The 24,543-nt window shown below is 40.9% G+C and overlaps 1 protein-coding gene and 1 long non-coding RNA gene across 8 annotated transcripts in view; one reads left to right on the top strand and one right to left on the bottom strand.

The window, feature by feature from the left end:
- DNM3 (dynamin 3) overlaps positions 1-24,543 on the bottom strand; it is a 425,435-nt gene that overhangs the window by 206,785 nt on the left and 194,107 nt on the right. For all 7 annotated transcript variants that reach the window (XM_019647999.1, XM_019648023.1, XM_019648033.1 and 4 more), the window contains one exon: positions 16,656-16,769. In XM_019647999.1, the coding sequence (XP_019503544.1) occupies positions 16,656-16,769 (114 nt within the window). The remainder of the gene's footprint in view (positions 1-16,655; positions 16,770-24,543) is intronic.
- Positions 191-6,821, top strand: LOC109385606 (uncharacterized). The gene is made up of 3 exons (XR_002124653.1): positions 191-945; positions 3,190-3,264; positions 4,812-6,821. It is a non-coding gene; the product is annotated as an uncharacterized LOC109385606 (long non-coding RNA).

Below are 24,543 nucleotides of genomic sequence, written 5' to 3'. Positions count from 1 at the left end.
AGAGAGAGAGAGAGAGAGAGAGAGAGAGAGAGAGAGAGAATGAACTTATCTGCCCTTTTTGACGAGTGAAATACCAGAAAATAAAGTACCACAGGAAAAGCTTTCCAAATGAGCCCTGACTTCCAGAGTTCGACTTTCTGTTTACTTTCTTATCTACCCTCTATCTTCAAATTATTCCTCTAGCCTGGATCAGACAGCAAATTTGTACTTCTCCACTAACTCCCTTTCAGCTGGCCACAGCAGAACTGTACATCTCGGCTCTTTTTTTACAGCTTTTCCATACTGGGGCCCACTTCCTGCCCAGTTGAGGAAAAAAATCTGGCCTGAAGATGAAATGACTGCTTAACATTACACTGAAACATCTGGTACCATTTTATGCACAGACCCATGTCTGCGCGCAGGCGATTCTAGCGGTCTCTCCAGCGGCACAGCACATACCCAAACCTCCCCAGGGTGACATCATCCCATATATGGACTCTCCAGCCCAGCCCTCCCCCTTTTCCTGGTCCTAAATTCATTGCCAGTTCCCCAGTCTGCAGCAAATGTGCCACGTCAAGACTGAAAATCACAGCCCTTGAGTGTGGCTCAGTCAGTGCAGCAGAATTCGGGGGGGAAGCCGAGTGCAACTTTTCCCAAAGACCCGGAGAGGATTTTAAGCACCCCGATGGAAGCCTCTGGAGGTCCTGCTCCGTCGCCCCAGTGTTCAGACTACCTGTTCAGGACAATGCCGTTGTACAGTAGTCTGCACATTGGTTAGACTGGGCAAGGCAGAGCAACGCCACGGACGGCTGGGGACAAAAGTGGCTGTTTCCCAGGAGAGGACATTTGTTTGCTCCTCTGTGGAATCTCATGCCCAGTGTTTCTCTTCACAGGTTTTGCACACTAGGGACCAAGAAGCCCTCTGGGACACCGCCGGGAAAGCACTGCTCCAGGGAAGACCTGCGGGTAAGGCCCTCTGGCTGCTCACCTGGTCTGGGACCAGGACAGCGGAGGTGGGAGCCAATGGCTTTCATTCACATGTGAGAGAAACTGAGGTATCTATCGAGTGTGTGACGGGGGCTCTGCCTTTAGCTTGAAAAGAGGAACCGTGTGCGGGACGTGGCGATTTACTATCTGTTATTCGATTTCTGAAGGGTTATCAGTCAAGTATTTTCAGAAGTTGAAAAGTTTTTCCCTCTTCAGGATTAAAGATGAAAAGACTCCAAACATTTAAGAATAATTTAACAGATCTGGGTTTCAGTTGTTGAAATGAATAATCCGGAGACCTAAAAACTTATTTGAATGGGGGCTCTAGTAGAACTTTACCATCCCAGGACTGAGTCCATTTTGCCCCAAAGGAAAGAATACTTGCTATTTCTGATAATGCTATATGATAGTGCTTTTCTGAAGTTTTATGTATATAATAGAAATACCAGGGATAATAGTATCTAACAATAAAAGAAGAGGCTGCCAAGTTTTTGCCCACCAGACAACGCCGATGGGACTTACCCAGAAAAGAGCGCCAACCCAGAACTATTGAGTCAGCAACTGAATAAATCGGGGAACAGAAGTCTCTATCTTCAGATATCCATATATATAGATAGATATATCAATATCTATCTATATATATATCGATATATATATATACACACATCTCTGTAATTTTTTTTTTAATCCAAGAATGGTTGATGATTGCTGGTCAGCTGAGCCGCTGGGCCGGTGTTTTACAATGCTTCTATTTCTCTGAGCATTTAAAATGATAAGGTACTTTGTCTAGAAACCCACTGATAAAAAAGGAATTTGTAAACGAAGGCAAAGTTTTCTTTGGTCTGTTTCCAGCTGTCCTAGAGGTGAAGGAGGGTGGGAGAGGGGGAGGAAATTGGGAGGGAGGAAAACCCTCAAGCTGAATGAAATCCCAGCAGAGAGAATAATACAGAAAGTCTGGGGTTGCAGCGTGATCCACGCTGATCTTCAGAGGTGGGTCCCTGAAAGAAAGTTCTGGAAAAATGTTACTGCCTCACCCCTAATTCCCTCAACCTTCCATTTTTTTTTATATCTACCCCCTAAACGATGCTATATAATGAAAACATCTGTTCTTTAGGCTTGTGTGAGACATAAATATAATTTCTTTTGTCCTCCTTAAAATTCTTTATAAAGTCACAATGGTTCCCCAACAAATCCTTTTCTGAGTTATATATTTTGCAACAATTCAAAAATTGTCCCAAGTTCTCTTTTGCAAAACATTTTATCACAAAAGTTATCTTTTGTCAAAATTATTTACTTTAAAAAATTACCCTTCTGATCACCCTAGGAGTGCTATAAAGAACACACAAGTTTTCTCTTTTATTACGGTTTTCAGTTTAAATATTTTTAAAAAGGCGGAATTTAGCTATCTTCTCCACTTAGATGATATGATGTTTTTTTTCTATTACGACTTGGAGGCTTCCATATTAATTATTTTCAATATAACAAGTGAGATTTTTTTTTAATTTATATAGTTTATTTTACATAGGAGAACTGAAAAAAAAGAAACTTTTAGGTAACTTACAAGAGCTTATTTTTTCAAGAAATTTATTTTTACTAATTTATACAGTTATAAAGAAGAAAGATAGCTATGATAGCTATAAGATACTTTAGTAATATTTAAGATTTCTCAAATTTTTTCTTGTTGTTTTACTCTAGAAATGACTGAATTTTATAACGTGCTTTCATTTCACATGTACTTAATGTAAATGTCTTTCTTTCTATGGAATGGCCTTTTTGTTTCAAAGGAACTAGCCACCACCAGTCCCTCATCTATTTTCTCCCTCAGGATGACTTTTAGTCTGGAGACACAGGGACTTGAAGGTGTCCTTAGCGTAAGTATAGGAGTAGAAACGTAAAATGAAATTATAAAGGAGTTAGCCAAGGGGCCCCTGCACACGCTCGCTTGCTCGCTCGATCGGTGGAGTTGCGACAACCCATTTTTGATGCAAACTTTTAACAAATGAAAAGAGTGCTTATTTTTAAGTTGCATGAGCTAAGTGAAAGATCAGAAGTCACAGCTCGCTTTATAAACCTCTGCTGACGGAAGGCAGGGTGGTCGTTTATGGATATACCAACATATAGACACACAGATCGTAAAACAACCTGACCTATGGCCAGGGTGATCAGAATACTGTTTAACTTTATTTTGATATTACTTTATAAGGAGACATACAAATATTTTAGGGGTCATGGAATCTATTCCAGAGGACACTAACCAACCGTGATCACCTTCGACTAAAGCTTCCCGTGGAGACGATGGTAAGTGTTGAGCACTAAACTAAACATTGTACGTCGTGAGAAAGAGAAAAAGTGCTTGCAGGGCCTGTCAGACACTGCACATCCTAGGAACTTGGTAGTTCGCGCTCCTTTCAGTGCGTGGATGATTGATAAGTTAGACAAGGTGCTGGAGTAAAAGAACTTTCTCTGTCCTCTAAGAGAAAGGAAATTCAGAGCCTTAGTTTAACTGCAGGAGGATCGATATAAAACGGTTTGTTTACATTTGCAACGCCCCCCCCCCTTTTTTTAAGAGCCATAGGTCTCCAAATCCAAGAAAGTTTGTTTACAATGGGACAAAATTTCACACTGATCACTTTCCTGCCATTAGTCAATAGGTTTAATGTCCTTCCTGCTTGGCGTTTTAAGCTTTCGCCCAGATAATGTGTTTATGTTTTCCAAAGACCAAAATATACTATCTACCCCACCTCTCGCCTACAGACCACCCAAGTTTTTCACTCTGTGGGAAAGAATTTAGGCATGAACCTCCTAATGACAGAAATCTCCCCCCCTTTTTTTTTTTGGATTGAAGTCATAAAGCTGTGATAAGAAAAAAAGGAAAATACAACTTACTAATGTAAGAAGTTCACTCATCCACCCGCGCCATCATTACTAAAGAAAAGACAAGGCTTTCAATTCCTGTACGAGAGATCTGCTCTTTAAAAACAACCCATTTCCCTCTTCTCTAAAGGGAAGATCCCACCCATGACAACAACATCCAGTTAAGAACTAAAAGACCATCACTCAGAAACCCCGGCTTAAAATAACTTGAAGATCAGGCTTTAACAGGAGGACAGCAGAAGACAGGAAATTCCTTAGGAAAGACTGAAACTTGCTTTCTTGCTTTCATGGGTCTTTTTACCTTGGTGTGCAGCAAATTATGTACATAGCAACATTTATGCATTTTTTGGACAATTTTTATCAGCTCTAATAAATAGGAATAGTGAAGCAAATTAAGGAAAACCATTAAATCTTCATTTTGAATTTCCTGACTTATAACAGCCAGTTTCCTGGAGCTGCTGTTGTTGAATTTTGCTATGGAAGACTTCGAACATAATTCCTTTCTTGCCTTTTTTCTTAAAATAAATAAAAGACAAAATAGAAATAAGCTGTGTAACCTTATTAAAAAATATACTGTATGATAATAATGTAAACAGAGTTTACATTTTAGCTACAATTTTAAGTGATAACAAATTAATAGTCACTCTATAGTTCAGGGGATAGAAAAATAGTCTTAACTGTTTTGTCGACCTTTCATCTTTTTAACAAGCTTAGGGGCAGGTTCAACATAACTATGAAATGTGCAGATGTCACATACTTACTATAATTGCGTTTTAAAAACCTATTATAAACATAAATTGTCCAAAGTCTCATGAGTGGAGTCAACATTTTTCAGCAAGATTTTTTTTTCCCCCTGAAAAATAGTTATGGTCTTTCAGGCTCTGATATTTCTGGATACCTTGCTTTAATAGACTTGTTTCATATTAAAGGATACCATATGAACTCACAAATATTTCTTTCTATTTTTCCAGGTTGCATGCACCATTCCTTAAATTGAGCAGAGTTAACTGGATCAAATTATTTATGAGAAAGAGAGGGAATACAGAATTACAGTAATTTTTAATTTCCACTAGTATGCTCTTTGTAAGTGAATCACTCTATAAATATTTTCTGTTGCACTGAATGCAGCAACAATAACAAAATGGGTGCTTAAGGTATTTGTTTTTGCATACTCTGACCTTGTAATCATTTAAATAGCAGCCAAGTTTACTGATGTTTTTGATTCTTTCAAGGGGGGAAAAAAAAAAAGAAAAAGTCCTCTGCTCAGAAGTGCTGACCAGAAACAGAATCAGACATTTACTTGCAATTAAATAAATAAATGGAAACTTGCACTTATCAACTCTTCCTTAAAGCTGTACCCTATCTAATCACTTCATAAATGTTGATATGTGTAGAAAACTCATTTTTTTCACAGTCTCTAAAAACTATTTTGCTGCCCCTAAACTAGGTCCTATTTGCTCTGTTCTCAGAATTTTACAATTAAAAGGAAATAAACTGTTTTCTTTAAGATTCTTTTAAAAAGTTCCTAATGACATACTCCTTGGACAATAAGGTCTGGTTTTGTTTTTATTTTAAGAAATCCCACTTAGTGAAATTTTGACTATCTAGATGTTTTGTTTTTGAAAGGGCAGGGGACTTTGTTCAACACCTCTATAGATGAGAACTGATCATTTATATTAAAATAGCCAGTAGAATTAATTCTTGACTCACCAGAATTCAATTTTCTGTCTGTCTATTTCACACAATTACTTTCTCATACAAATTGTGGGGGAAAGTCCCAAGTCTGGTTGTACATTTGGGATGTGAAGCGCAGTTTCCTTTATTGTGTCCAAGGTAGTATTTTGTAACTGTGTTGCTCTAACAATGTCCATCCCACATTCTGAGCATCACTGGGGGTGACAGCTTTTTAGTTCATACCCTTTTGATTCATGTCATGGCCCTGTGGTTGATTAACAGGAGAACTTACGCTCACAACTGCTTTTCATTTGGTTTTCATATCCATACTTAAAAATTTTGCATTAAAAAGGATATGAGACACTGAAATAAGTTCCTGTTGCTTAATGAAGTATTGGTGAAAAAAATACATCCCCTTGTAAAATCCCGCTATCAAAGCATCAGACACCAAGGTCGGCTGGCTGAATTGCCAAATATATTGGGCTCATTAATTATTTTGAAAATGGCCGCCGTTTCCATGTAAATAGGTTTCTTTTTCATGGTACTTATCTGCTATAAGCAACACGTATAAACATTGCCTTTATCTTTAACTGCAGTATTAAACTATGCAGAGTTTTTGTGAAGAGGAAAAACATCTGGTTCAATTACTCTGAACTCTGACTGCATGTGGGCCAGGAATAATAGGCGCTGGATTTCAGAATCAACCTGGTGTGTAATCTCGTTGTTTGGTTTTTATCCTTAAGATTTCACCGTGAGTGTTCTGTTCCGTCAATCATCCATGTGAGCACCTTTGGAACACATGTATAAGTGTACTTTCTGAATAAAGTCAAAAGCCTAACGTGTTTTTAGCTCCATAACGTTTTAATGTTTAATTCTATTGTGTGTTTTTCTCCCTTTCCCCCTGACACTCCAAAACCACCAAATCTGGAAAGCAGACTGGTTGTATCTCCCGTGAGCAAAGGAAACCCGAAGGAACCAGGGCCTGGCTGGACGGAGTTGTCATGTGTCTGCCTGTCTACACTTGCTGTGCAGAACATCCGCTCACCTGTACAGCAGGCACAGACAGGCAGTCACATGACAACCCAGCCTGAATGACCACCAGCCATTGAAAGAGAGCAGCCCTCACACCATATAGCATCTACACCACGAGCTACAACCAAAACGAGGGGCGCGGGGGGCGGGCTGGGGGCGGCTGGGGCTTTCATCTGTTGGTTGAATACTTAACTCGTATGTATTATTCTTCTTTGATTTTGACTCGGATATTGCAACCCACCAAACGTAAAGTGAGTCATGCCTATGGAATCTAATAAAACCCATTTCTGAAAATGTTCCTGTGCTTTTCATAGTTCTCTTTTCCTCATCATTGTCAGTAAATTACTGCCCTTGACATTTGTTTGTACACGGCCTCGCAGCACCCACGAAACAGGCTGATGCTTGACAAAGAATAAATGATTCGAATAATTCTACTCCAAAAACTACGTTTAGTTTTCTACATCGTGACTTTTTTTTTTTTTAAGAGAGAGGGAGAGAGGGAGACCAAAGAAAGAGAGGGAAGGATAACGGTCGAGGGGATCCTGTATTTGCAGGTAAACTTGGCCAGTTTGGTTCTGGGTAAAACAGAGTGAAAAGGGTATTTGCTTCCAGCATAATTTTCAAATGTATTAAAAAGAGTTGCTTCTCCCCTCTTGACATATGGAAAATTGAAAGTGAAGCTGTGATATCTCCGAGTGTCACGACATACATAGATTTATTACTGTGTCACTGTTTAATTTAGAAGGAGCTTGCACTGCAGCTCTGAGGGTGGAATTCGGGGGCCGCATTCACTCAGCACACAGGCTCCCATTCACTGTAAACTCCCCAACACTTGGGATGCTCAGGCAATTCCATTATTGTCAAAAAGAGCAAGCAAAGAGATTAGTGGGCATGCAATGCACATTCTGCCATATCTTTTGAGGAAATGTCAAAATCTCAGTTTACACGCTGTGAACTTTGCTCAAATGATGGGGGCTGGCTTGTGTGCATGAATATTTCAAACTCTTAAGGGTAAAAAGTGGGGAGACAGATAAAGTTAAAAATCCATCCACTTTGATTTGGTTCACTAAAATGTTTTAACTTGAGTTTTTAAAGTTAATCTTCATCTTCCATAAAAAGGTTCTGGTCAAGCTTTAAAAACTGTAGCACATGCCTACCCCCCAATTTTTTGTTTTTTTAATCTAATTAAACACTTTAAGTCTATATTTTGGACTAAAGCAAACTATTTTTATTCAACTATTTGATTTTTAAAATGAAAGATTTAGTCTTAAGGCTAAAAACCCCACGAGGTTCAAAAGTTCTATGATTTTGTGATATTTTACCAAACCTGACACCATAGTTTCTTTAAAAAATAAGTGATTAGGCCAAACTATGAAGTAACTATATGATTAAGGGTAAATGTTGGCATTTAACAATCTGGCCTAAGCAAATATGTCATCTGCTAAAATATGCTTCTGCAAAACACACTGTGCAAAGAAGGTTTTTACCTTAAAAGAAAAGTCCCATGACTAGAAAATAGAGTACTAAATAATAGTTCACAAAATGTCAAATATAAACAGGAAGACCATACAGAAATATCTCACAGAATATTTCCATAGTACCATGCAGTTTTAAATGCTTTCGATAACCTGCAGCAAACACCCCTGACAGGAGCCACTCTGGTTCATTCCTTCTACTGGACCCCGCAAAGCAGTCCCAGGATGAGCACGAGCGCTCTCCGGGGGATACACAGTGGGGTCAGAGTATAGAGACGGTTCCATTTCACCAGATTCCAAGGGGAAGGCTAGGAGGAAGTCTGTGGATTCATCCTGAAGCAAGCCATTCAGGAGAACACTTCCAATAATTTCCCCTGAAAACACGAGCTTAGCATCTTAGTTTGAACATATTTTTACTTGGCTCTCAAAAAGAAACGCTTGAAAGAATGTTATTTATATTTAAATTCATTACATGATGCACATTTGAAAATGTTACTCTTCTGAGAAAGGGTCATATAAAGAGGAATACTGCTCTTCCAGTATCAACTTTTGATTCGGACAAATAATACACAGAGGGGAGGGGGTCTGGGTCTACATGTGTTTTAGATACATTTGAAATAGCGCTTGCCATTATACTTTGTTGAATAATATTTTATGTTTTTCAAAAATTATAAAGCTTTGGATAATACCAGAATGTGGAAATGTCTGTATGAAATAATCCTATATTAAAAAGCATAACATAAAATGGTGTATGTATGTGAAAACACACACACACACACACACACACACACACACACACACACACACCAACTATGATCATGAAGAATTTCAGTAACGTAAACATTTTAAACTTCAATACTTGTTGGGACTGTTTTTTTTTTTTTTCCAACACAAAATATCTAAGTTTTCGCTAACTCAAACAATTCAAGTGAGAAGTGTGCGGTGCTCGCAGGGTTAACTTAGCCCTGACCTCCCCATCACAGAGAACATGCAGACCTGGCAGGAAACAGGCAGGACTGTGAACATATAAATGCAAATGGAAAGCCATGAAGATTTCTGTAACTTCTTGGCCTCGCAATGTGGGCCTTCCAGGGATAGAGCTGTCATTTTGTTTCCTATTGCTGAAGTTACATTTGTCATCTGTTACAGCTACATAATAAAAACAATACTAAGTAAATATCCCTATAAGGGAATTATATAATCTCCTTATCAAGCTATCCAAACACTTCAACCCACAAAAATGAGGCCTGTGATTTTTTTTTTTAAGAGTCCAAAGAATGTCCTTACTTTAATGCACATTTTAGATTTCCTTCAACACTGTAAGGTTAGTACATTTCCACTGGAAATGCTTCTGTTGAATTACCCTATTTTCCTATGAGGACTCCATAATGATTTTAATCTCTGAGTTGGAATATAGAAAGAGAATAAATACTGGCTCTGTGCTATTATTATGTATAAACCAGAAGTCCCCTTTCTTCAGAGATTTTAACTATCCTTTACACATTTCTCACTGATATTAAAAAAAATAAATAAGGTTCTTTTCTTATTGGATCAGAATATCCCATTCTTCTGAAATTCATATTTTAAATACATTTTTTTAAAACATGCATCACTGTTTTCAAATCTGATTTTAAAGTATTAATGTTAAACTATCTAAGTCCCAAATCCTTTCTATTTTATTCTCATACCTTGCCCTTTTCTAAATCCCTCCCAGAAACTGTACAAAATGTATTTACAATGTATGAAAATAATGCTGGGAAATTTATTTTCTGCTTAAATGACCTTCAATCCAGGAAGTTATACAGTCGGAGGAGAATAAAAAGTCCACTAACCTTTAATGATGAAAACCAAGAAAATTTTAATGCAATCTACCTAGAATGGTCATTTTACCCTGTAGCTCAATCATTTGGTTGTAGGCCTGGAGATACCAGGACGTGAAGAATTATTATGCTGCACTTATTCATTTCCTCACTCACACGTTCACGATCGATGTTTACTTAGTGCCACTATTAGGGCCATGTCCACGGCTGATAAAACAGTGAACAAGACGATGGCTCCTGGTCTCAGGAGGCTTACAGGTGAGCAGGAACTGAAACACTCAATCGATATTTAGCATACGTGATGACCTGTCACGTCAATTTCACCTTCTGACAAAATCCCTCAAATCCATCCAGGTCTATCAATTTCCACCAACCCACCCCCCCATCCAAGCCACCATCACCTCTTATGGAGACCATAGCAATAGCTTTCTAACGAGTCCCTGATCCAGTTGTGTCTTCCTCCAACCCTTTCTCTACACAGCCACCAAAAGGATCTGTAAAATCTCAAATCTTACTATGTGACTCTCCAGCTCCAAAACGTCAAAGGTATCTTCGGATCAAAGTCCTTCATCTTTATAAGAGTTCTTTTCTCTCTTTGTCCCAGTCCCGTGGGCCTTAACTCAGTTTCTTAAATTCATCAGACTCCATCTCGCCTCGGGGTCTTAACACAAACCTCCTGTGACCTCCCTGCGCTGCAACCCCCACCCCAGACAAACCCTTCGTGGGACTGACTTTCTTCACGGTCTGCAATCTGCATCGGATAGGCTTTCCCGTTTGTTTACACGTTTTCTTTACTGGGAAACATCCTTCCTGAGAGTAGGCACCCCGAGTTCGTTGCTCGCCGTGTCATCCTTAGTGACTAGGTGAGCGTCTGGTATGTAACAGATGCTCAGAAAATACTTGCTGGGCAAGTTCAGGCGATTCAGGGCAGGCACTGACGCTGAGCAGCTGCCTAAGCTGCGCATTCTCTTGGCGTCTCCATCTTCATCTCTCACATGGAGAATGTAAATGAAGTACTGACTTAGCTCAGGGCCTGGTGAACTATAAAAACTCAGTAAATGTTCACTCTTTAAAGGGATGGTCATCATTTAGACTCGTTCAGACTGAAAGCCGACCTTCACGAGTTTCAGCAGGGAGAATGAAGATGGAGACACCACTTCCAAGAACAGTCACTGTTGGGTGGGGGAGCGCCTGGTTCACTGGAAGTGCCTTTGGTTTGGTGGAGCATTTTGACTAGATTGGATACGCAAACGTGAGCCTGCAGCGAAGGCTTGGCTGGATGCTGAGGGGGCTAAAGGCATGCACAGGAGAGTGAGGAGCACCTGGAGCTTGGGGCAATCCAGGCTGAGAGCAAGGAGGTGAGAGCTGGGAGGGGAAAGAGAAAGAGAGAAACCAACACACCATCCTTGGGTTGGGCCAGCACACAGCTCAGAGCCACCAGCGACACACCCACGTGGCATGTACACAGGTCAAAAATACCATGCAGAGGGGTATCTAACATTCTCTCTGAGGTTGTTTAAATGGCTGTATTCCTTCCTGAAATCCTTAGTAAAGATGAGAACAACAAATACCCTATGACATTATTTTGATAGATGTCAAAGGAGTGTCATCCATTCCAGACCTGAGAGGATCTATGCGGATACACAAGGCCACGTGCCCACGCTCAGTCTTGCTCCCATAGATAGCTTCTGCTTGACTAGGGGGACGCACAGTGGCAAAATGCCCCCAGGAGGATGAACCTGGAAGAGGTCTATGCAACCTGGGGAGGAAATTTCAGAGTCTGGGGTACTCGATATGACATAGAAAGATGTTTAGGTTTGGGCAAATCCCCTTGGTGATTAGTTATAACCTGTGGAACCCTGTAAAAGATGCTCTATTTCTTTTCATGTTGCAGAAAGCCCCAATCTTAATGTTAGAGGCTAACATAACATCAAGTAGCTAGATGAATAACGTCTACCGCAACCACCGTGTATTACAAAGGCTCTGAAAGTAACGGTGGAAATAGCATCGCCTGGGACACTGGTGGAAAGCTTTCCATGAGGCTCATCGATCAGTAACTCTACAAATATCATTATTTGAATGCAGAATAATGGTTCAGAAAATGCAGTCCACAGATGCTTGAGGGTGTTCATGAATTCACCTAAAATTCAAGGGGAGGGTGGATAGATCCATTCAGAAAATGGAGGGAAAATACTGGGGACTTACTCTTACAGTCATGGCAACTCTAGCTCACAATGATTGCACCATTGCCTCTGCCCATTTGGACAGGAAGTACCGTAGTTTAATATCATCATCTCTAATTCTTGGCTGAAGTGCAGGAGAACCCACGGGCCGGAGGGGAGGCGGCATGGAAAGCCTCAGTGGAGGGATGGGATCTAAGTTTGTGCTGATGATCTGAACCTCACCATTATCCGCTCACCCCCCACCCCCACCCCGAGATCCCATACATCCTGTCTCATGGTATGAAATGACAGAAAGAAAGAAAGAAAATTAGAAGACATGAGTCAACGAAACACATCACAGTAGGAAGGCACGATGTTACTTCAAATGGCAAAAATAAATATATAAATGTGATGCTTAAAAGTTTGTCAAAGCACTTATGAATATATGATTTCTTAGAGTCCTACAATATCCCTTTGAGGTGATTTGGTTGGCAACGGTCCCCATTTGATAAGTGAAAAGAATGAGGCTCAGCGAAGCGCAACTCGTTCCAACCCCGGCAGTTCGTCATGGCCAACCCACATCCTCTGGCATCCCACCCTTCATTGCACCGAGCATATGGTCTATAGGGCCCTTTGTTCAACGAATGTCATTCTGCAGCACAGTCTGAGCCATTGTTCTTTAATCCCAAATATATTTCACAAGTCATTTATATTGATTACAAACCTGTTGTAAGTTAAATAAAACCATATCTATCCATATGACATAATACACTATTTATTCAACAGCCAATTTGAGTATAATGAAAACATACCAGGCTAATTACACAAGAAAGCAGGAGGGTGGCAGAACCCAGAAAGAAAAAAAAATTACAACCTTCTGTGAAAATCTGAATATAAAGTTATCATTGAATACATGAGTGAATCTGCGACTGACTGGATGATATTTACTGTGTCATATTTGCTTGAGTAAGAAGGAGAAATGGGCAAGGGACAGGGTTTCCAGTGTGTTGGAGATGACATGGGTACAGATGGACAGATACATGGGGACAAAGCACAAGTGCTCTGCTTACAACACACTGACTCCAAAAGCTGACTTCGAACCGAGGCTCATTTTTACAAAGGAATATTCTAAATGTGGGGTTTTCGAGGTTGCCCTCAGAAGCGTGTTTAATCCATATGGAGTTAAACTAGGGCAGCAAGACATCTAGGGAGCTTTGCATCACTTAAAACACTACGGTTAAGGGCAGGTGTTCAGGGTGCAGATTCCAGACGCCAATCACCGCCTTCAGGCCCCGCCCTCCTGACCTTTCTCCATGACCTCTTTCCCCATATCCTCCTTCCTGCCATGGCTCCCAGCAGACAGGAACAACTGTTTGTTGAATACCAGCAAAGAGAAAGGGACAGTGCTGGCCCCTTCCTTTCGCCCTGAGAGCAGGCCCACAAGTGGCCTGCAGTGACAGGAAGCCCTGGCAAGAGACAGCAGGGTCGAGAATAACAGTGGGGTGGCCAAGGAGGTGGGAATCAATGAGGATGGCTCCAGCAGAAAAGACTTTGCCCCACTGACACAGACAACTTGAAAGTAAGGGTCAGTCGCAAGCCAGGCATTAATAGGTTGAACACGTCCTATCTTGTTTCTCGAGCAGTCTTTAAGGGGTGACAGTCGCTAAGACCTGCAGTGTAGCTGTGTGGGACCCATCACTTTGCAACCCTGAACTTGAGCACTCCGCTCATGCCACCCAGTACAAGCCACCATCTTCGGCTGCCTGGGCCACTGCCACCGGCTTCCTAGCTGGTCTCCATTCTTCTCTTCTTGCCACCCACTCCCTCCGTAGTCTCATTCCAACCCATACACTATGGTCAACCCAACAGCCAGAGTGATCTTTCTAGAACATAAACCCCGTAATAGCACAGCCAGCTGGAACAGGTCCATGGCTTTCAACCATCCGTGGAAGCCAATTCAATCACTGGGCGGGGGCTGATGAGGCCCCATGGGCTGGCACCTCTGATTTGACTTCCTACCTCCCTCCCTCGCTGCTCCTATGTTCCAGCCGCAGGCTACCTGCCAGCTCCCATCCCGGGAGGCTTCATCCTTACTGCTCCCTCTACCTGGAACGTTCCCTCGACAAAATCTTCTGCATGGCTCATCATTCCAGGCTCTGCTCAGTGTGACGTCCTCCCACACGCCCGATGGGAAGGTCCCTCCCCATCACCTTCTAGCTCGTCGCCCTATTTTATTTTCTCCAGAGCACTTAGTATCTGATAGGCTATTATTAGTCTACTCGTTAATTCCATTGGGAAGCACACTTGTCTGACATTTTGTCTTTCTTGAAGCTATCTGAGCTGAGAAAACAACCCTTTCCTAAATTTTCTTCATCTAAATCACTCCCGTTTATTTCAGAGGTCGTTCCTACCCTACACACACACACACACACACACACACACACACACACACACACACACACACACACACACACACACACCTCCACACACGTGCCTTTGAGAAAATGTTCTCTGGCACTTGGCTAACATGATCCCTGCACATGTGTGTTTTCTATGTGTTGTAATCAGGTGCTCAGGGGGACCTTCGGCAGCAGAGATCATGTGAAAAGTTATCCTGAGTTTAGAGAGAAGAGGGAGGCATGGCTGGTGACCACGATGAGCTGACCAAGTGCTCCAGGCCTCTTTCTTCCTACAGAAAGCATCGTGTGCCTTCCTGTGGGCTTACTTCAGTGCCCCCCACAGCCGGACAAGAGAACCTTAAAGCCATACTCTAGTAGCAGTAGCTACCCCAAGTTTTCAGAGCCCCTGATACTAACAAACACCCAGGAAAAGGTCAATGTTGAGATGCCCAGAACTCACCTTAGTAAACCCCCTGAGGTTTACTAAGTGCCATGGACAAATCCAGCACTTCTGGGATTCTTGCCTCCATTTGTTGTTGACAGCATAAGCTCCAGAGCCACACAGCTTGCGTTCAAATTTCTGCTTTGCCACCAACTAGCTGTGTGGCCTTGGGAAGTTCATTACCTCACCAACACCAAGCGATAAAGGAAACCGAGCCCTATAGAAATGACTTTCAAAAGGCCGGGGATTTTTTGGTTTGTTTACTCATCTGAAAAATGGGGACAGTAATAGTACCTATCCTTAGGATTGTATTATGGATTAAATGAGTTAACTACCATATAGGAAATGCTAGCTATTACTATTAGGATCCCTCAGCCAAAGCTTTTGCTATCCCTAGACAGAAAAAGGCCCCAAAACCAAAGACATTGAAATATACGTAAGTGAGCACCTAAAACCTTGGAAACAAAATGTATTTAAGAGAAGACTGTCATAGGGCAGCTGAGCACAAAAGAAGATAATCATTTGCTAATTTTCCGACTCGGGGCATCTACGGCAGAACTCCTGAAGCTCTGGTCTTTAAACACTGGGGCTTCCCGCAGAAGGACAGTGACATCTAAGCAGCCAGCACAGGAAAGGAACTATCATTAGTCCTCACACTCTCACTACCACCAGGTCCATGTTTGGCTGACTTCAGTAAAATATATGACATAAAAATGGAAAATAAAGCTTTTGGGGAGACATTATCTGTGGACATTTCTATAGGATTTGATCTCCCTTCCTGCAGAAAATTCAGTGGAAATCAACTGATCTTCTGATATTTATCCAACACGCTACTGTGCACAAAACACTTAAGGACCGGAAAAACTATATAAGACATGAAACTTTTCCTTTGCAGTGTTTTCAAAAGATGCAAAGCCAAGATGAGAAGGACTGTTAACTGAAATGCATGCTCTTTAGAGGCAAATAAACGTGAGGCAATCTCACCTGGAAATCAGAGTTCTTTCACTAGTTCTATCACGGACTAGTGCTCTTATCTAACGTCTGCATGTACATTAGAAGCATCGAAAACGTCTCAGGTCAGACCAGAGCTATTAACATTTCCCAAACAGTTTCATCTGCATCCACGCCCTCCCAAATTTCACAGAACTCTGTACTACTTGATAGCACTTGAATGCTTCTGCAAGACTGAGATATATATTTTTTGCACTTTTATAGCTACCAGATTTAAATAAGTCGCAAGACCGAAATTAACACCTAACACAAACCGAAACACCATACTTATCATAATTCATGAGTTTACATAGACATCAAAATATCAAAGAATAAAAATTCATATAGACAATTATCTGGGACTCACTTGAATGTGAGTGATTTAGACATTTTCAAAAGCCTGTCCTTTGAGACAGACATCACTGCGACCATCCCCAAATGCTTGATTAACTCTGCATGAGTACTATGAATTTTGTTCTTATGCTGCTCTGTTTCCTTGAGTCTTTTCAACACCCTATACAATGAAAAGTGCGTTCACTGTATCAGTACCCTGCCATTATTACAAAGAAAGACATTTCAACTCCATTTTTTCAGGTAAGCAAACATGTGACTACACCAAAGAAGCAAAAGAAATGTGACGGGAATATGTAAAATGAAAAATCTATGAGGAAAAAACAGTGTTTCTTCCAACAAACAACCCAAACCAAGTCTTACTGAAAGACGACCACCAGGTGCTTCAAAATCGTAGGTCACAATGATATCAATTAATGTGAAATGAGAAACACTGGGATGAGAAAACCCTATCACTCTCTGTGGCTTACCTCATCATCTTTGTACCAGGACAAGCTTTCAGCAGTGAGGACGAACCAGTATCCCTTGGAGCCTCCTTTCATGATGCCAATGTTGCTGATGGTTAGCCAGCCCTTGCGAATAACCTGCAAGAGAGCACAGGTCAGCAGAGACGCTTAGTTCAGCCTGAGCCCTCGGAGACCACAGGTCTTGCACTTAAGTGAAGTTAAAAACAAGTTATAAATTACAATAAGAATAGCACTGTTCCTGCAGAGCTCAACCTCTATTAAGCTGTTCGAGATCATTTATCTCACACAAGTACAGACAACCAGAGGGAAGGAAGTCTCTCCCATCAAATGGACAAAATCACAATGGCGGACTTATATAGATGGCGGATGTAGAATGTCTGAAAGAGACAGGAACAACATGACTTATAGGCTTGTGCCAGGCCTATTTATGGCATGGCCGCCACAATTAACACATACTTGGTGATGAACAGCAATAGACTCTCTATGCCCACTGCCTCTCCTCTCTTCCAGCCCACTGGCCCATTTTGTTTGCCTGGTTTGCATCTCATTAGATTTCTACCAGAGACTGGGCACCAAATGGTGAAAGGAAAAAACTCAAGCCAACCACATAGTTCCTTGTTAACAGCTTTGAATAAGGCTGAATGAAAGAGAAAGCTGAAACAATGAGCTAAAATGAAAAGTTTGGAGTTTTTTAATGGTCCAGATTTATCCATCTACTTCTGGTTGTTATTTGCCATACTAAAAAATATGTGGCATCTGCATAAAAATCTTTAAACAGCATCTAAATTTTAAATCACTAACAACTAGGATTACCGATTTGATAAAAATTATTCATAACTAGCATTTAAGTAAAATTCTATTTTTTTCTCACACTTGTTGTAAAGTTAAATCCTGTCTTCTGTATGGCATAGTGTGCCACCTCCTCTGTGCTAGATAATTTTTGTTGTCATAGAACCAGAAATCAAATACTATGTGGAATTGTCTGATATTATTTTAAATGCAAAAAAAGTCATCCAATACCTAAATTGTTCAATATCCCAGAGAGCCTGAAATGATGTTTTTGTTTGTTTGTTTGTTTTTAAAGATTTTATTGGGGAATCGGGGAAGGGGAACAGACAAGTTGCTGTCCTTTTGTTCTTCAGTCTAGTTGTGGAGGACGTCGCTTCACTGGCCCATGTTAGTATTATGATCATGGCACTCTTCCCAGGTGAGGCAGATCAGTCGCCAGCCATTGGATGGCCACTCACAGCAGCTCAAGCCAGCTGCCGGCCACTCACACTGGCTGCCGTCCACTTATGGTAGCTTACAGCAGCCCACTGCAGCCTACGCCGTCGTCGGCAACTCACAGCAGCCCAGCTCCAGGTTGAGCTGTTGTTCACCACCTTAGCTGTAGAGGGCACAGAGTCACTGGCCCATGTGGGATCCAAACCGGTGGCCCTGCTGCTTAGATCTGGCGCTCCCAAGCCAACTCTTAACCAACGAGCCACTTGGTCGGCCCCTGAAATGGTTTTTAAATTACTGAATTATTGAATGACTGATGAGTGTCAGTTCCTAAAGGAAGATGAAAATACCCTAATAATCCGATTTTATATTTATATTGCTATTGTTTCTAATTGAAGAAGAAAATTCAATCCTGAGGAAAACTGTGAAATAAGTCAAGGTTATCACTATTGATCTTCCACGCTCTGTCCCTTGAGTCCCTGTTTCAGCATCTCCCAGGTGCCTGTTCCCCTTTTTGATGCTCTGTGCAAGTTTTACAGACCCCCATATAGAAGCCCATTCAGGCCCAGACTGAGGCAGTTCTCTCCTCTGTTCAAAATTACTTTTTACCCTCCACCTCTTTTTACTCTCCACTTCAAAGTATGGTTTCTACCACCTATATTACCATCGCTGAAGCACTTTCTAAAAACACAGATTCTTAGGCCACCTACAAGTCCAAATGAATCAGAGTATGTACATATGAAACCCAGAAATCTACATTTTAACATGTTCCCAAGGTGATTCTTATCTATACTGAAGTTTGAAAACCACTGAGTATATACATACAATCAAAACTTCACTGTCCTTAGGCAGATGATCTCATCCAATTTTTACTAAGGAGCTGATTAAGTTATTTCCCACTTAGCATTGCTACCCACCCTACCAGCGCTTACAACTTGCACGCTAAGCAAAATATTCAATGAAAGTGTGTTCATTATTTCATTTTATCAGGTATGTTTGGATACAGAGGAATTCTTCCAGATACTCCACAAATTGCAATAAGCAAAATGTTATTTCACCCACTAATTGGACAGGCCAGCTCCATCAAGGAGAGCCATGAATTCAGTTCAACAACAGACATTTCTTAAGAACCTATCATATGTCAAGATGGAAAAAGCACAGTGATGCCACAATGTCTGCCCTCAAGAATCTTATAGCTTAGTAGGGAATGCAGATCTATAAAGAGATAATTTCAATAACATAATGTAGTAAGAGATATATGCTAAGCAAATGAAGGGGCACTCAACAAACTTAGAAAGTTGTAATAGGTTTCCTTGAAAAGATGATAGCTTAGAAGAACCTGGAAGAGAAATTGAATTAGCCAGGTCAGGAAGTAGTTTGTTTATTTGTTTTTTTACGAAGAACAAACGAGAAAAAAAATATGGAAAAGCCAGTTGGTGCAGAAAAGGTGAGGTGGGGATGAAGAAATTGAGGCTGGCGAGGCAGGCGGGGTCAAGTCAGAGTGGCTCCAGATCAATGGGACCCCGAATTTTAGTGAGCTCCCCTGGCAGTACCAAAATAAATGAATTACCACTACACATGTGAATTCATTTGTAAAATATAGATGACCACAACTAATAAATTGTGTACTTCATATTGAAATACACAAAGAAATCTGGAAGTATGACATGAAGATTAAATAAATAATATTTTAAATATTTTTTTTATTTTGTGAAGGACATGTATTTCATTTGTTATGTTTATAACTTTATTATTAACTTCTCTGTGATATAGGGCGAGGGTGCTGGCATAAATATGCATAATAAATATTAATGAAGCTTAACTGTACTCTTATTTTCTGGAGAAAAACACAGGTAAGTAGATGTTCTATGATAGTCTCCTGCATTCTGGGGGATTTTGCGTGGTTCCTGGGACAGACAAACTAGGCTATGTAAGTTATTACAATAGCCCGAGTGAGAAAGGACCAAGGTATAAAGTGAGACCGTGATGTGGTGAGGATGAAAAGAAAGAAGCCTAGTGAGGAAGCGTGTAGGAGATCAAGTCAGTTATGGCGGGATGAGAGCGGGGTTTGTGAAGGTACCAACCCTGGAACCACCTTCCACAGTAGCCACGAGCCACACACAGTCATTGAGCCTTAGTGAATAGTTTCAATTGACACGTGAAGTAAGTACAAAATGCACACTGGATTTTAAAACCCTAGTACAAAACATATAAAATATCTCATTAAAGGTTTTCGAATTGATAATGTGAAGATAAGTCAACAGAAACCACATTGAGATTGGAGCTGGGAGGGCCTGTAGGGGGAGCTCTCATGCCCTACTACTCACTGGCTCGGACTACAAACAAAAAGAGAGAGACTTCCCAGCTCCAACAGGAGGATATTTTTCTACTCTACTTATAATACTACTCCAGTAGGAAGAGGGAGGATCTTCTCCTTCCCCCGGTAACCACACAGCCAGTGACAGACTGTTACAACTCAGCCAATAGAAAGCCACCATACTTCAAACTTCCAGTTTCCTCCAATGGACTCTTTGTTTACAACAGCTCCACTGAACTTCCCCTTTCCTCCATAAAAGACTATTTCTCACCTTTGATCTTTGGACGTTTATGTGGTTCACCATTAGGCCAGATGTCCCGAATTGCAATTTTTTGTTGTTCCCAAATAAACCCATTTTGCTGGTGAATTATCTGTCTATTTGTTTAAGGCCGACAATCAATTGCATGTTGAAATGATAATATTTTGGATATATTGGGTTATAAAATCTATCTTTAATATTCACTTCACCTGCTTCATTTTATTTTTTTAATGTGGCTACCAGAAAATTTTAAATTACATATATAGTTTGCATTATATTTTTATTGGACATTGTGCTGCTGTTCTAGAATGATTATGAAACTCTTGGGGCTATACCAACTCAGGAGGAATAGAGGAGAAGAACCAAGCTTTTGAGAAGTCAGGGAATTGATGATGAATTCAGCCATGGCCATGTTGAATCTGAGGTACCCGTGGGAATTACGCATAGAAGTGACCTGACCTCTGAAGCAAAATGGAGGCGTTAGGACTGGAGGTGTAGGCTTTCAAGTCATCAGCACATATATAGGTGGCAATTAAAACTGAGCGAAAGAGGCTCAAGGCAGAATCTTGGGGACATGCGAACATTTAAGAGGTGGTCAGAAAAGTGTCTGAAATGTCAAAGAAATAAGAGCAATAATATTATGAAAGCTAAAAGCAAGGTGAATTTCAAGGAGCGTGTGGCTGTATCAAATTCCGTAGAGAAAGAGATGTTGAAGTCACTGCAGACATCATAGTGTCTTTAGCTATGTCAGCTACAGTGCAGTGGGTGGTGGGATAAGTCAGGGTCCACAGTGAATGGGAAGTAAAAAATGGAGACAATGGCTAAAAAGAGCTCTTTCCAGAGGAGCATGAAGTACAATTAAAACCAGAAGACCAGAACAGACACGGGGGGAGAAAGAGGCGTTGTTGTTGTTGCTGCTCCTGCTATTTTTCAGTTTGGGGATTTTTATTTTATTTACTTATTTTCTTATGGCAAGACTTGAGATTTTTATTGCTTGGGGAAAATAATTGGTAGAGAGTAAGAGGTTGGTGATCTAGGAAAGGCAATACGGGGACAAAGAAGATGGGAATAGATGAGATGCAGAGCACAGGAAGGGATGGCCTTTGAACGTGATTGGAGCTGCCTTATCTGTGAGCCTGTGGGAGTGAGGCCAGGGGCAGGTCCTTTGTGCAGGAAAGGGTAGATGGTTTAGGAAGGTTATAGTTGATCTTTCCAGTATTCTCCACAAGAGACTAAATTATCTGCAGGAGGATGAGGGTGAGAGAAGTTGGAAAGAAGGCTTCAGGGTACTGTGAAGCATTGGAACAATCAATAATTGAATGAGAGTAAACATAACTAGAATTAGTAAGAAAAATGGTTGGCAAAACACAACACTGTAAAACTCCTGGAAGACAGCATAGGAGAAAACCTAGATGATCTTGGGTATAGTGATGCCTTTTTAAATACAACACCGAAGACACAATCCACAAAAGAAAGAGTTGATAAGCTGGACTTCATTAAAATTAAAATCTTCTGCTTTGCAAAGGAAATGATCAAGAGAATGAGAAGACGAGCCATACGCTGGGAGAAGATATTTGCAAAAGACACATGTGACAGAGTAATGTTACTCCAAATATATACAGAACACTTAAAACTCAATAATCAGAAAACAAACAACCTGATTAAAAAATGGGTCAAAGACCTTAACAGGCACCTCACCAAAAAAGACGTCGAGATGGCAAATAAGCACATGAAAAGATGCTCCACGTCATATGTCATCAGGGAATTGCAAATTACAACAGTGAGATACCACTACACACCTATTAGAAAGGCCAAAATTGAGAACACTGACAACACCAAATGTTGACAAGGATGTGGAGCAACAGGAACTCTCCCTCATTGCTGGTGGGAATGCGGGAAAGTGGTGCAGCCACTTTGGAAGACAGTTTGGTAAACTAAACATATTCTTAACATGTGATCCAGCAATGGCAATCCTTGGTATTCACCCAAAGGAGGCGGAGACTCATGTACACACGTGCATATTTGTAGCAGCTTTATTCATGGTTGCCAAAGCTTAGAAGCAGCTGAGATGTCCTTCTGTAGGTGATAGACAAATACACCGTGGTACAGCCAGACAGTGGAATATTACTCGGCACTAAAAAGAAATAAGCTATCAAGCCACAAGAAGAATAAAGGAGCCTTAAATGCATTTTGTTAAGCGAAAGAAGCTGATCTGAAAAGGCTACATACTATATGATTCCGGTGATCTGACATTCTGGAAAAGGCAAAACCATGGAGACAATAAAAAGATCAGTGGTAACAAAAAAAAAGAATTAAAAAAAAAAGATCAGTGGTTGCGAGGGGTTGACTAGGGGAGGGGCGGAATGAGCAGGCAGAGCACAGAGGGTGGCTAGGGCAGCGAAAATGCTCCTTAGGCTATTTCAGTGGTGGCTATATTATATTTTTGTCCAAACCCACAGCATGTGCACCACCAAGAGGGGACCCTAAGGTAAACTATGGAATCTGGGTAACTATGGTGTGGCAATGCAGGTTCATCCTTGGTTAAAATGCGCCATGCTGGTGAGTGATGCTGACAATGGGAGAGGCTATGTGTGTGGGGGAGGGGTGTGGAAAATCTGTCTCTTCCTCTCAATTTTGTTGAAAACTTAAAACCCCTCTAAAAAAAATAAGGTGTTAAAAAAATGAGTGAAAGCTGAGGATCATAAACTTGCAGGGACACGACTGGCACAGTTGCATTATGGTCCTCAGCAGCGCTCTGCACACCTGATGTAGAAAAAGAGACGTGGGGATTGATCCAGGGTTCCGAATTTCCGGACCCAAGTGACCTAAACTAAGCACATGGCTGTAAAGACGATGAAGGTTTGGGGCAAGAGAGTAGTTCAGGTGACTCCACATCCCACCCGGGCAGGAGAGTGTTGATAGAGGTAGAAAATGACAAGATAAGGGACTAGAGAAACCTACGAGCTGAAAAAGCAGATACCATATGAGTGAAGGTACGCATGGTTTTGGGAACTGAAAAAAATGTGAAGCAATAAATTTCCTGGTCTTACTGGTACCACTGAACTCATCTCGCTAAGATGCACACCACTATTTCTAGAAGAATTGAATGGTATAGTCAAAATGATACTTACTAAACATCATTTCATCCAGTGGACATCTTCAATTGAGCTATATGGAAATTACGAGTTACAGAGAACAGTTCAAATGGAATGTGGAAAGAACTGACATAAATATTCATTAGAATAATTACATTCTATGACATCACAAGCATAGCAACAGGTTTTCTCACTTGGAGAGAAAAGAAAGAGGGTTACAGCTACTATGGCCCACATCTCTTCACAGACACTCAGGGACGTGTGCTTAGCACTGAACACTGTCGGCAAGGACGTTACCGTCATAAAAAATTCAAGATGCTCTAGTCCAATCTCAGCCCTTTCTTTCCCAACAGAAAAGTATATTTGCCACAAATGGACTTCCTGTCCCCCTCTCCCGCCCGCCCCGCCAATGGCAATCAGCTCAATATAAGAATTAAGACAAAGTCAATTCCTAATGTACTTCTTCAGCAAAGAATTGAGGTATGGCTCAATTCTTTGCTGAAGAAGTACAGTAGGAATTGTTTTTGAACTTGAAATCACAAAATCAACTTAAACAGTAGAACAAGACAGGGAAAGGCAAGCAGTCCAGGAAAATGGTCAGAACACAAGAGGTAACAATGCTAAGGAGATATTCATAGACTAAAACAAAGGAAAGTAAGTGAGAAAGGGGAGAACAAGACTAAATAAAATTAAAAGAATGTCAAGACAAAAGAGATTGATTGTAGAGTCTCCTCGCAGAGAAAGACGTGAAACGTTCGTGCTGCCGTCAAATTTAAAATTACCACAACAAATCCATCAACATTCACAACAAGAACCAGGGACAGCCTCTTAGTATTTGAATATCAAATTCTGCTTTGAGTGCCCAAGTAAATAAGAGCAGTAAGTCCATGCTTGTGTGACAAGAAGGGACCTTGAGAGTGCAAAGGGCATGTTCTCATCTGTAAGGCTTAAGACAAGCCACTTTTTAAAAATTTACCGCCATAAATAAGACCCATGCTT

This window comes from Hipposideros armiger, unplaced genomic scaffold (assembly GCF_001890085.2).
Source record: "Hipposideros armiger isolate ML-2016 unplaced genomic scaffold, ASM189008v1 scaffold_6, whole genome shotgun sequence".
In the NCBI taxonomy this organism is placed as follows: domain Eukaryota; kingdom Metazoa; phylum Chordata; class Mammalia; order Chiroptera; family Hipposideridae; genus Hipposideros; species Hipposideros armiger.
Note: the sequence above shows the minus strand (reverse complement) of the source record. Positions and strands in the feature narration are given on the sequence as shown.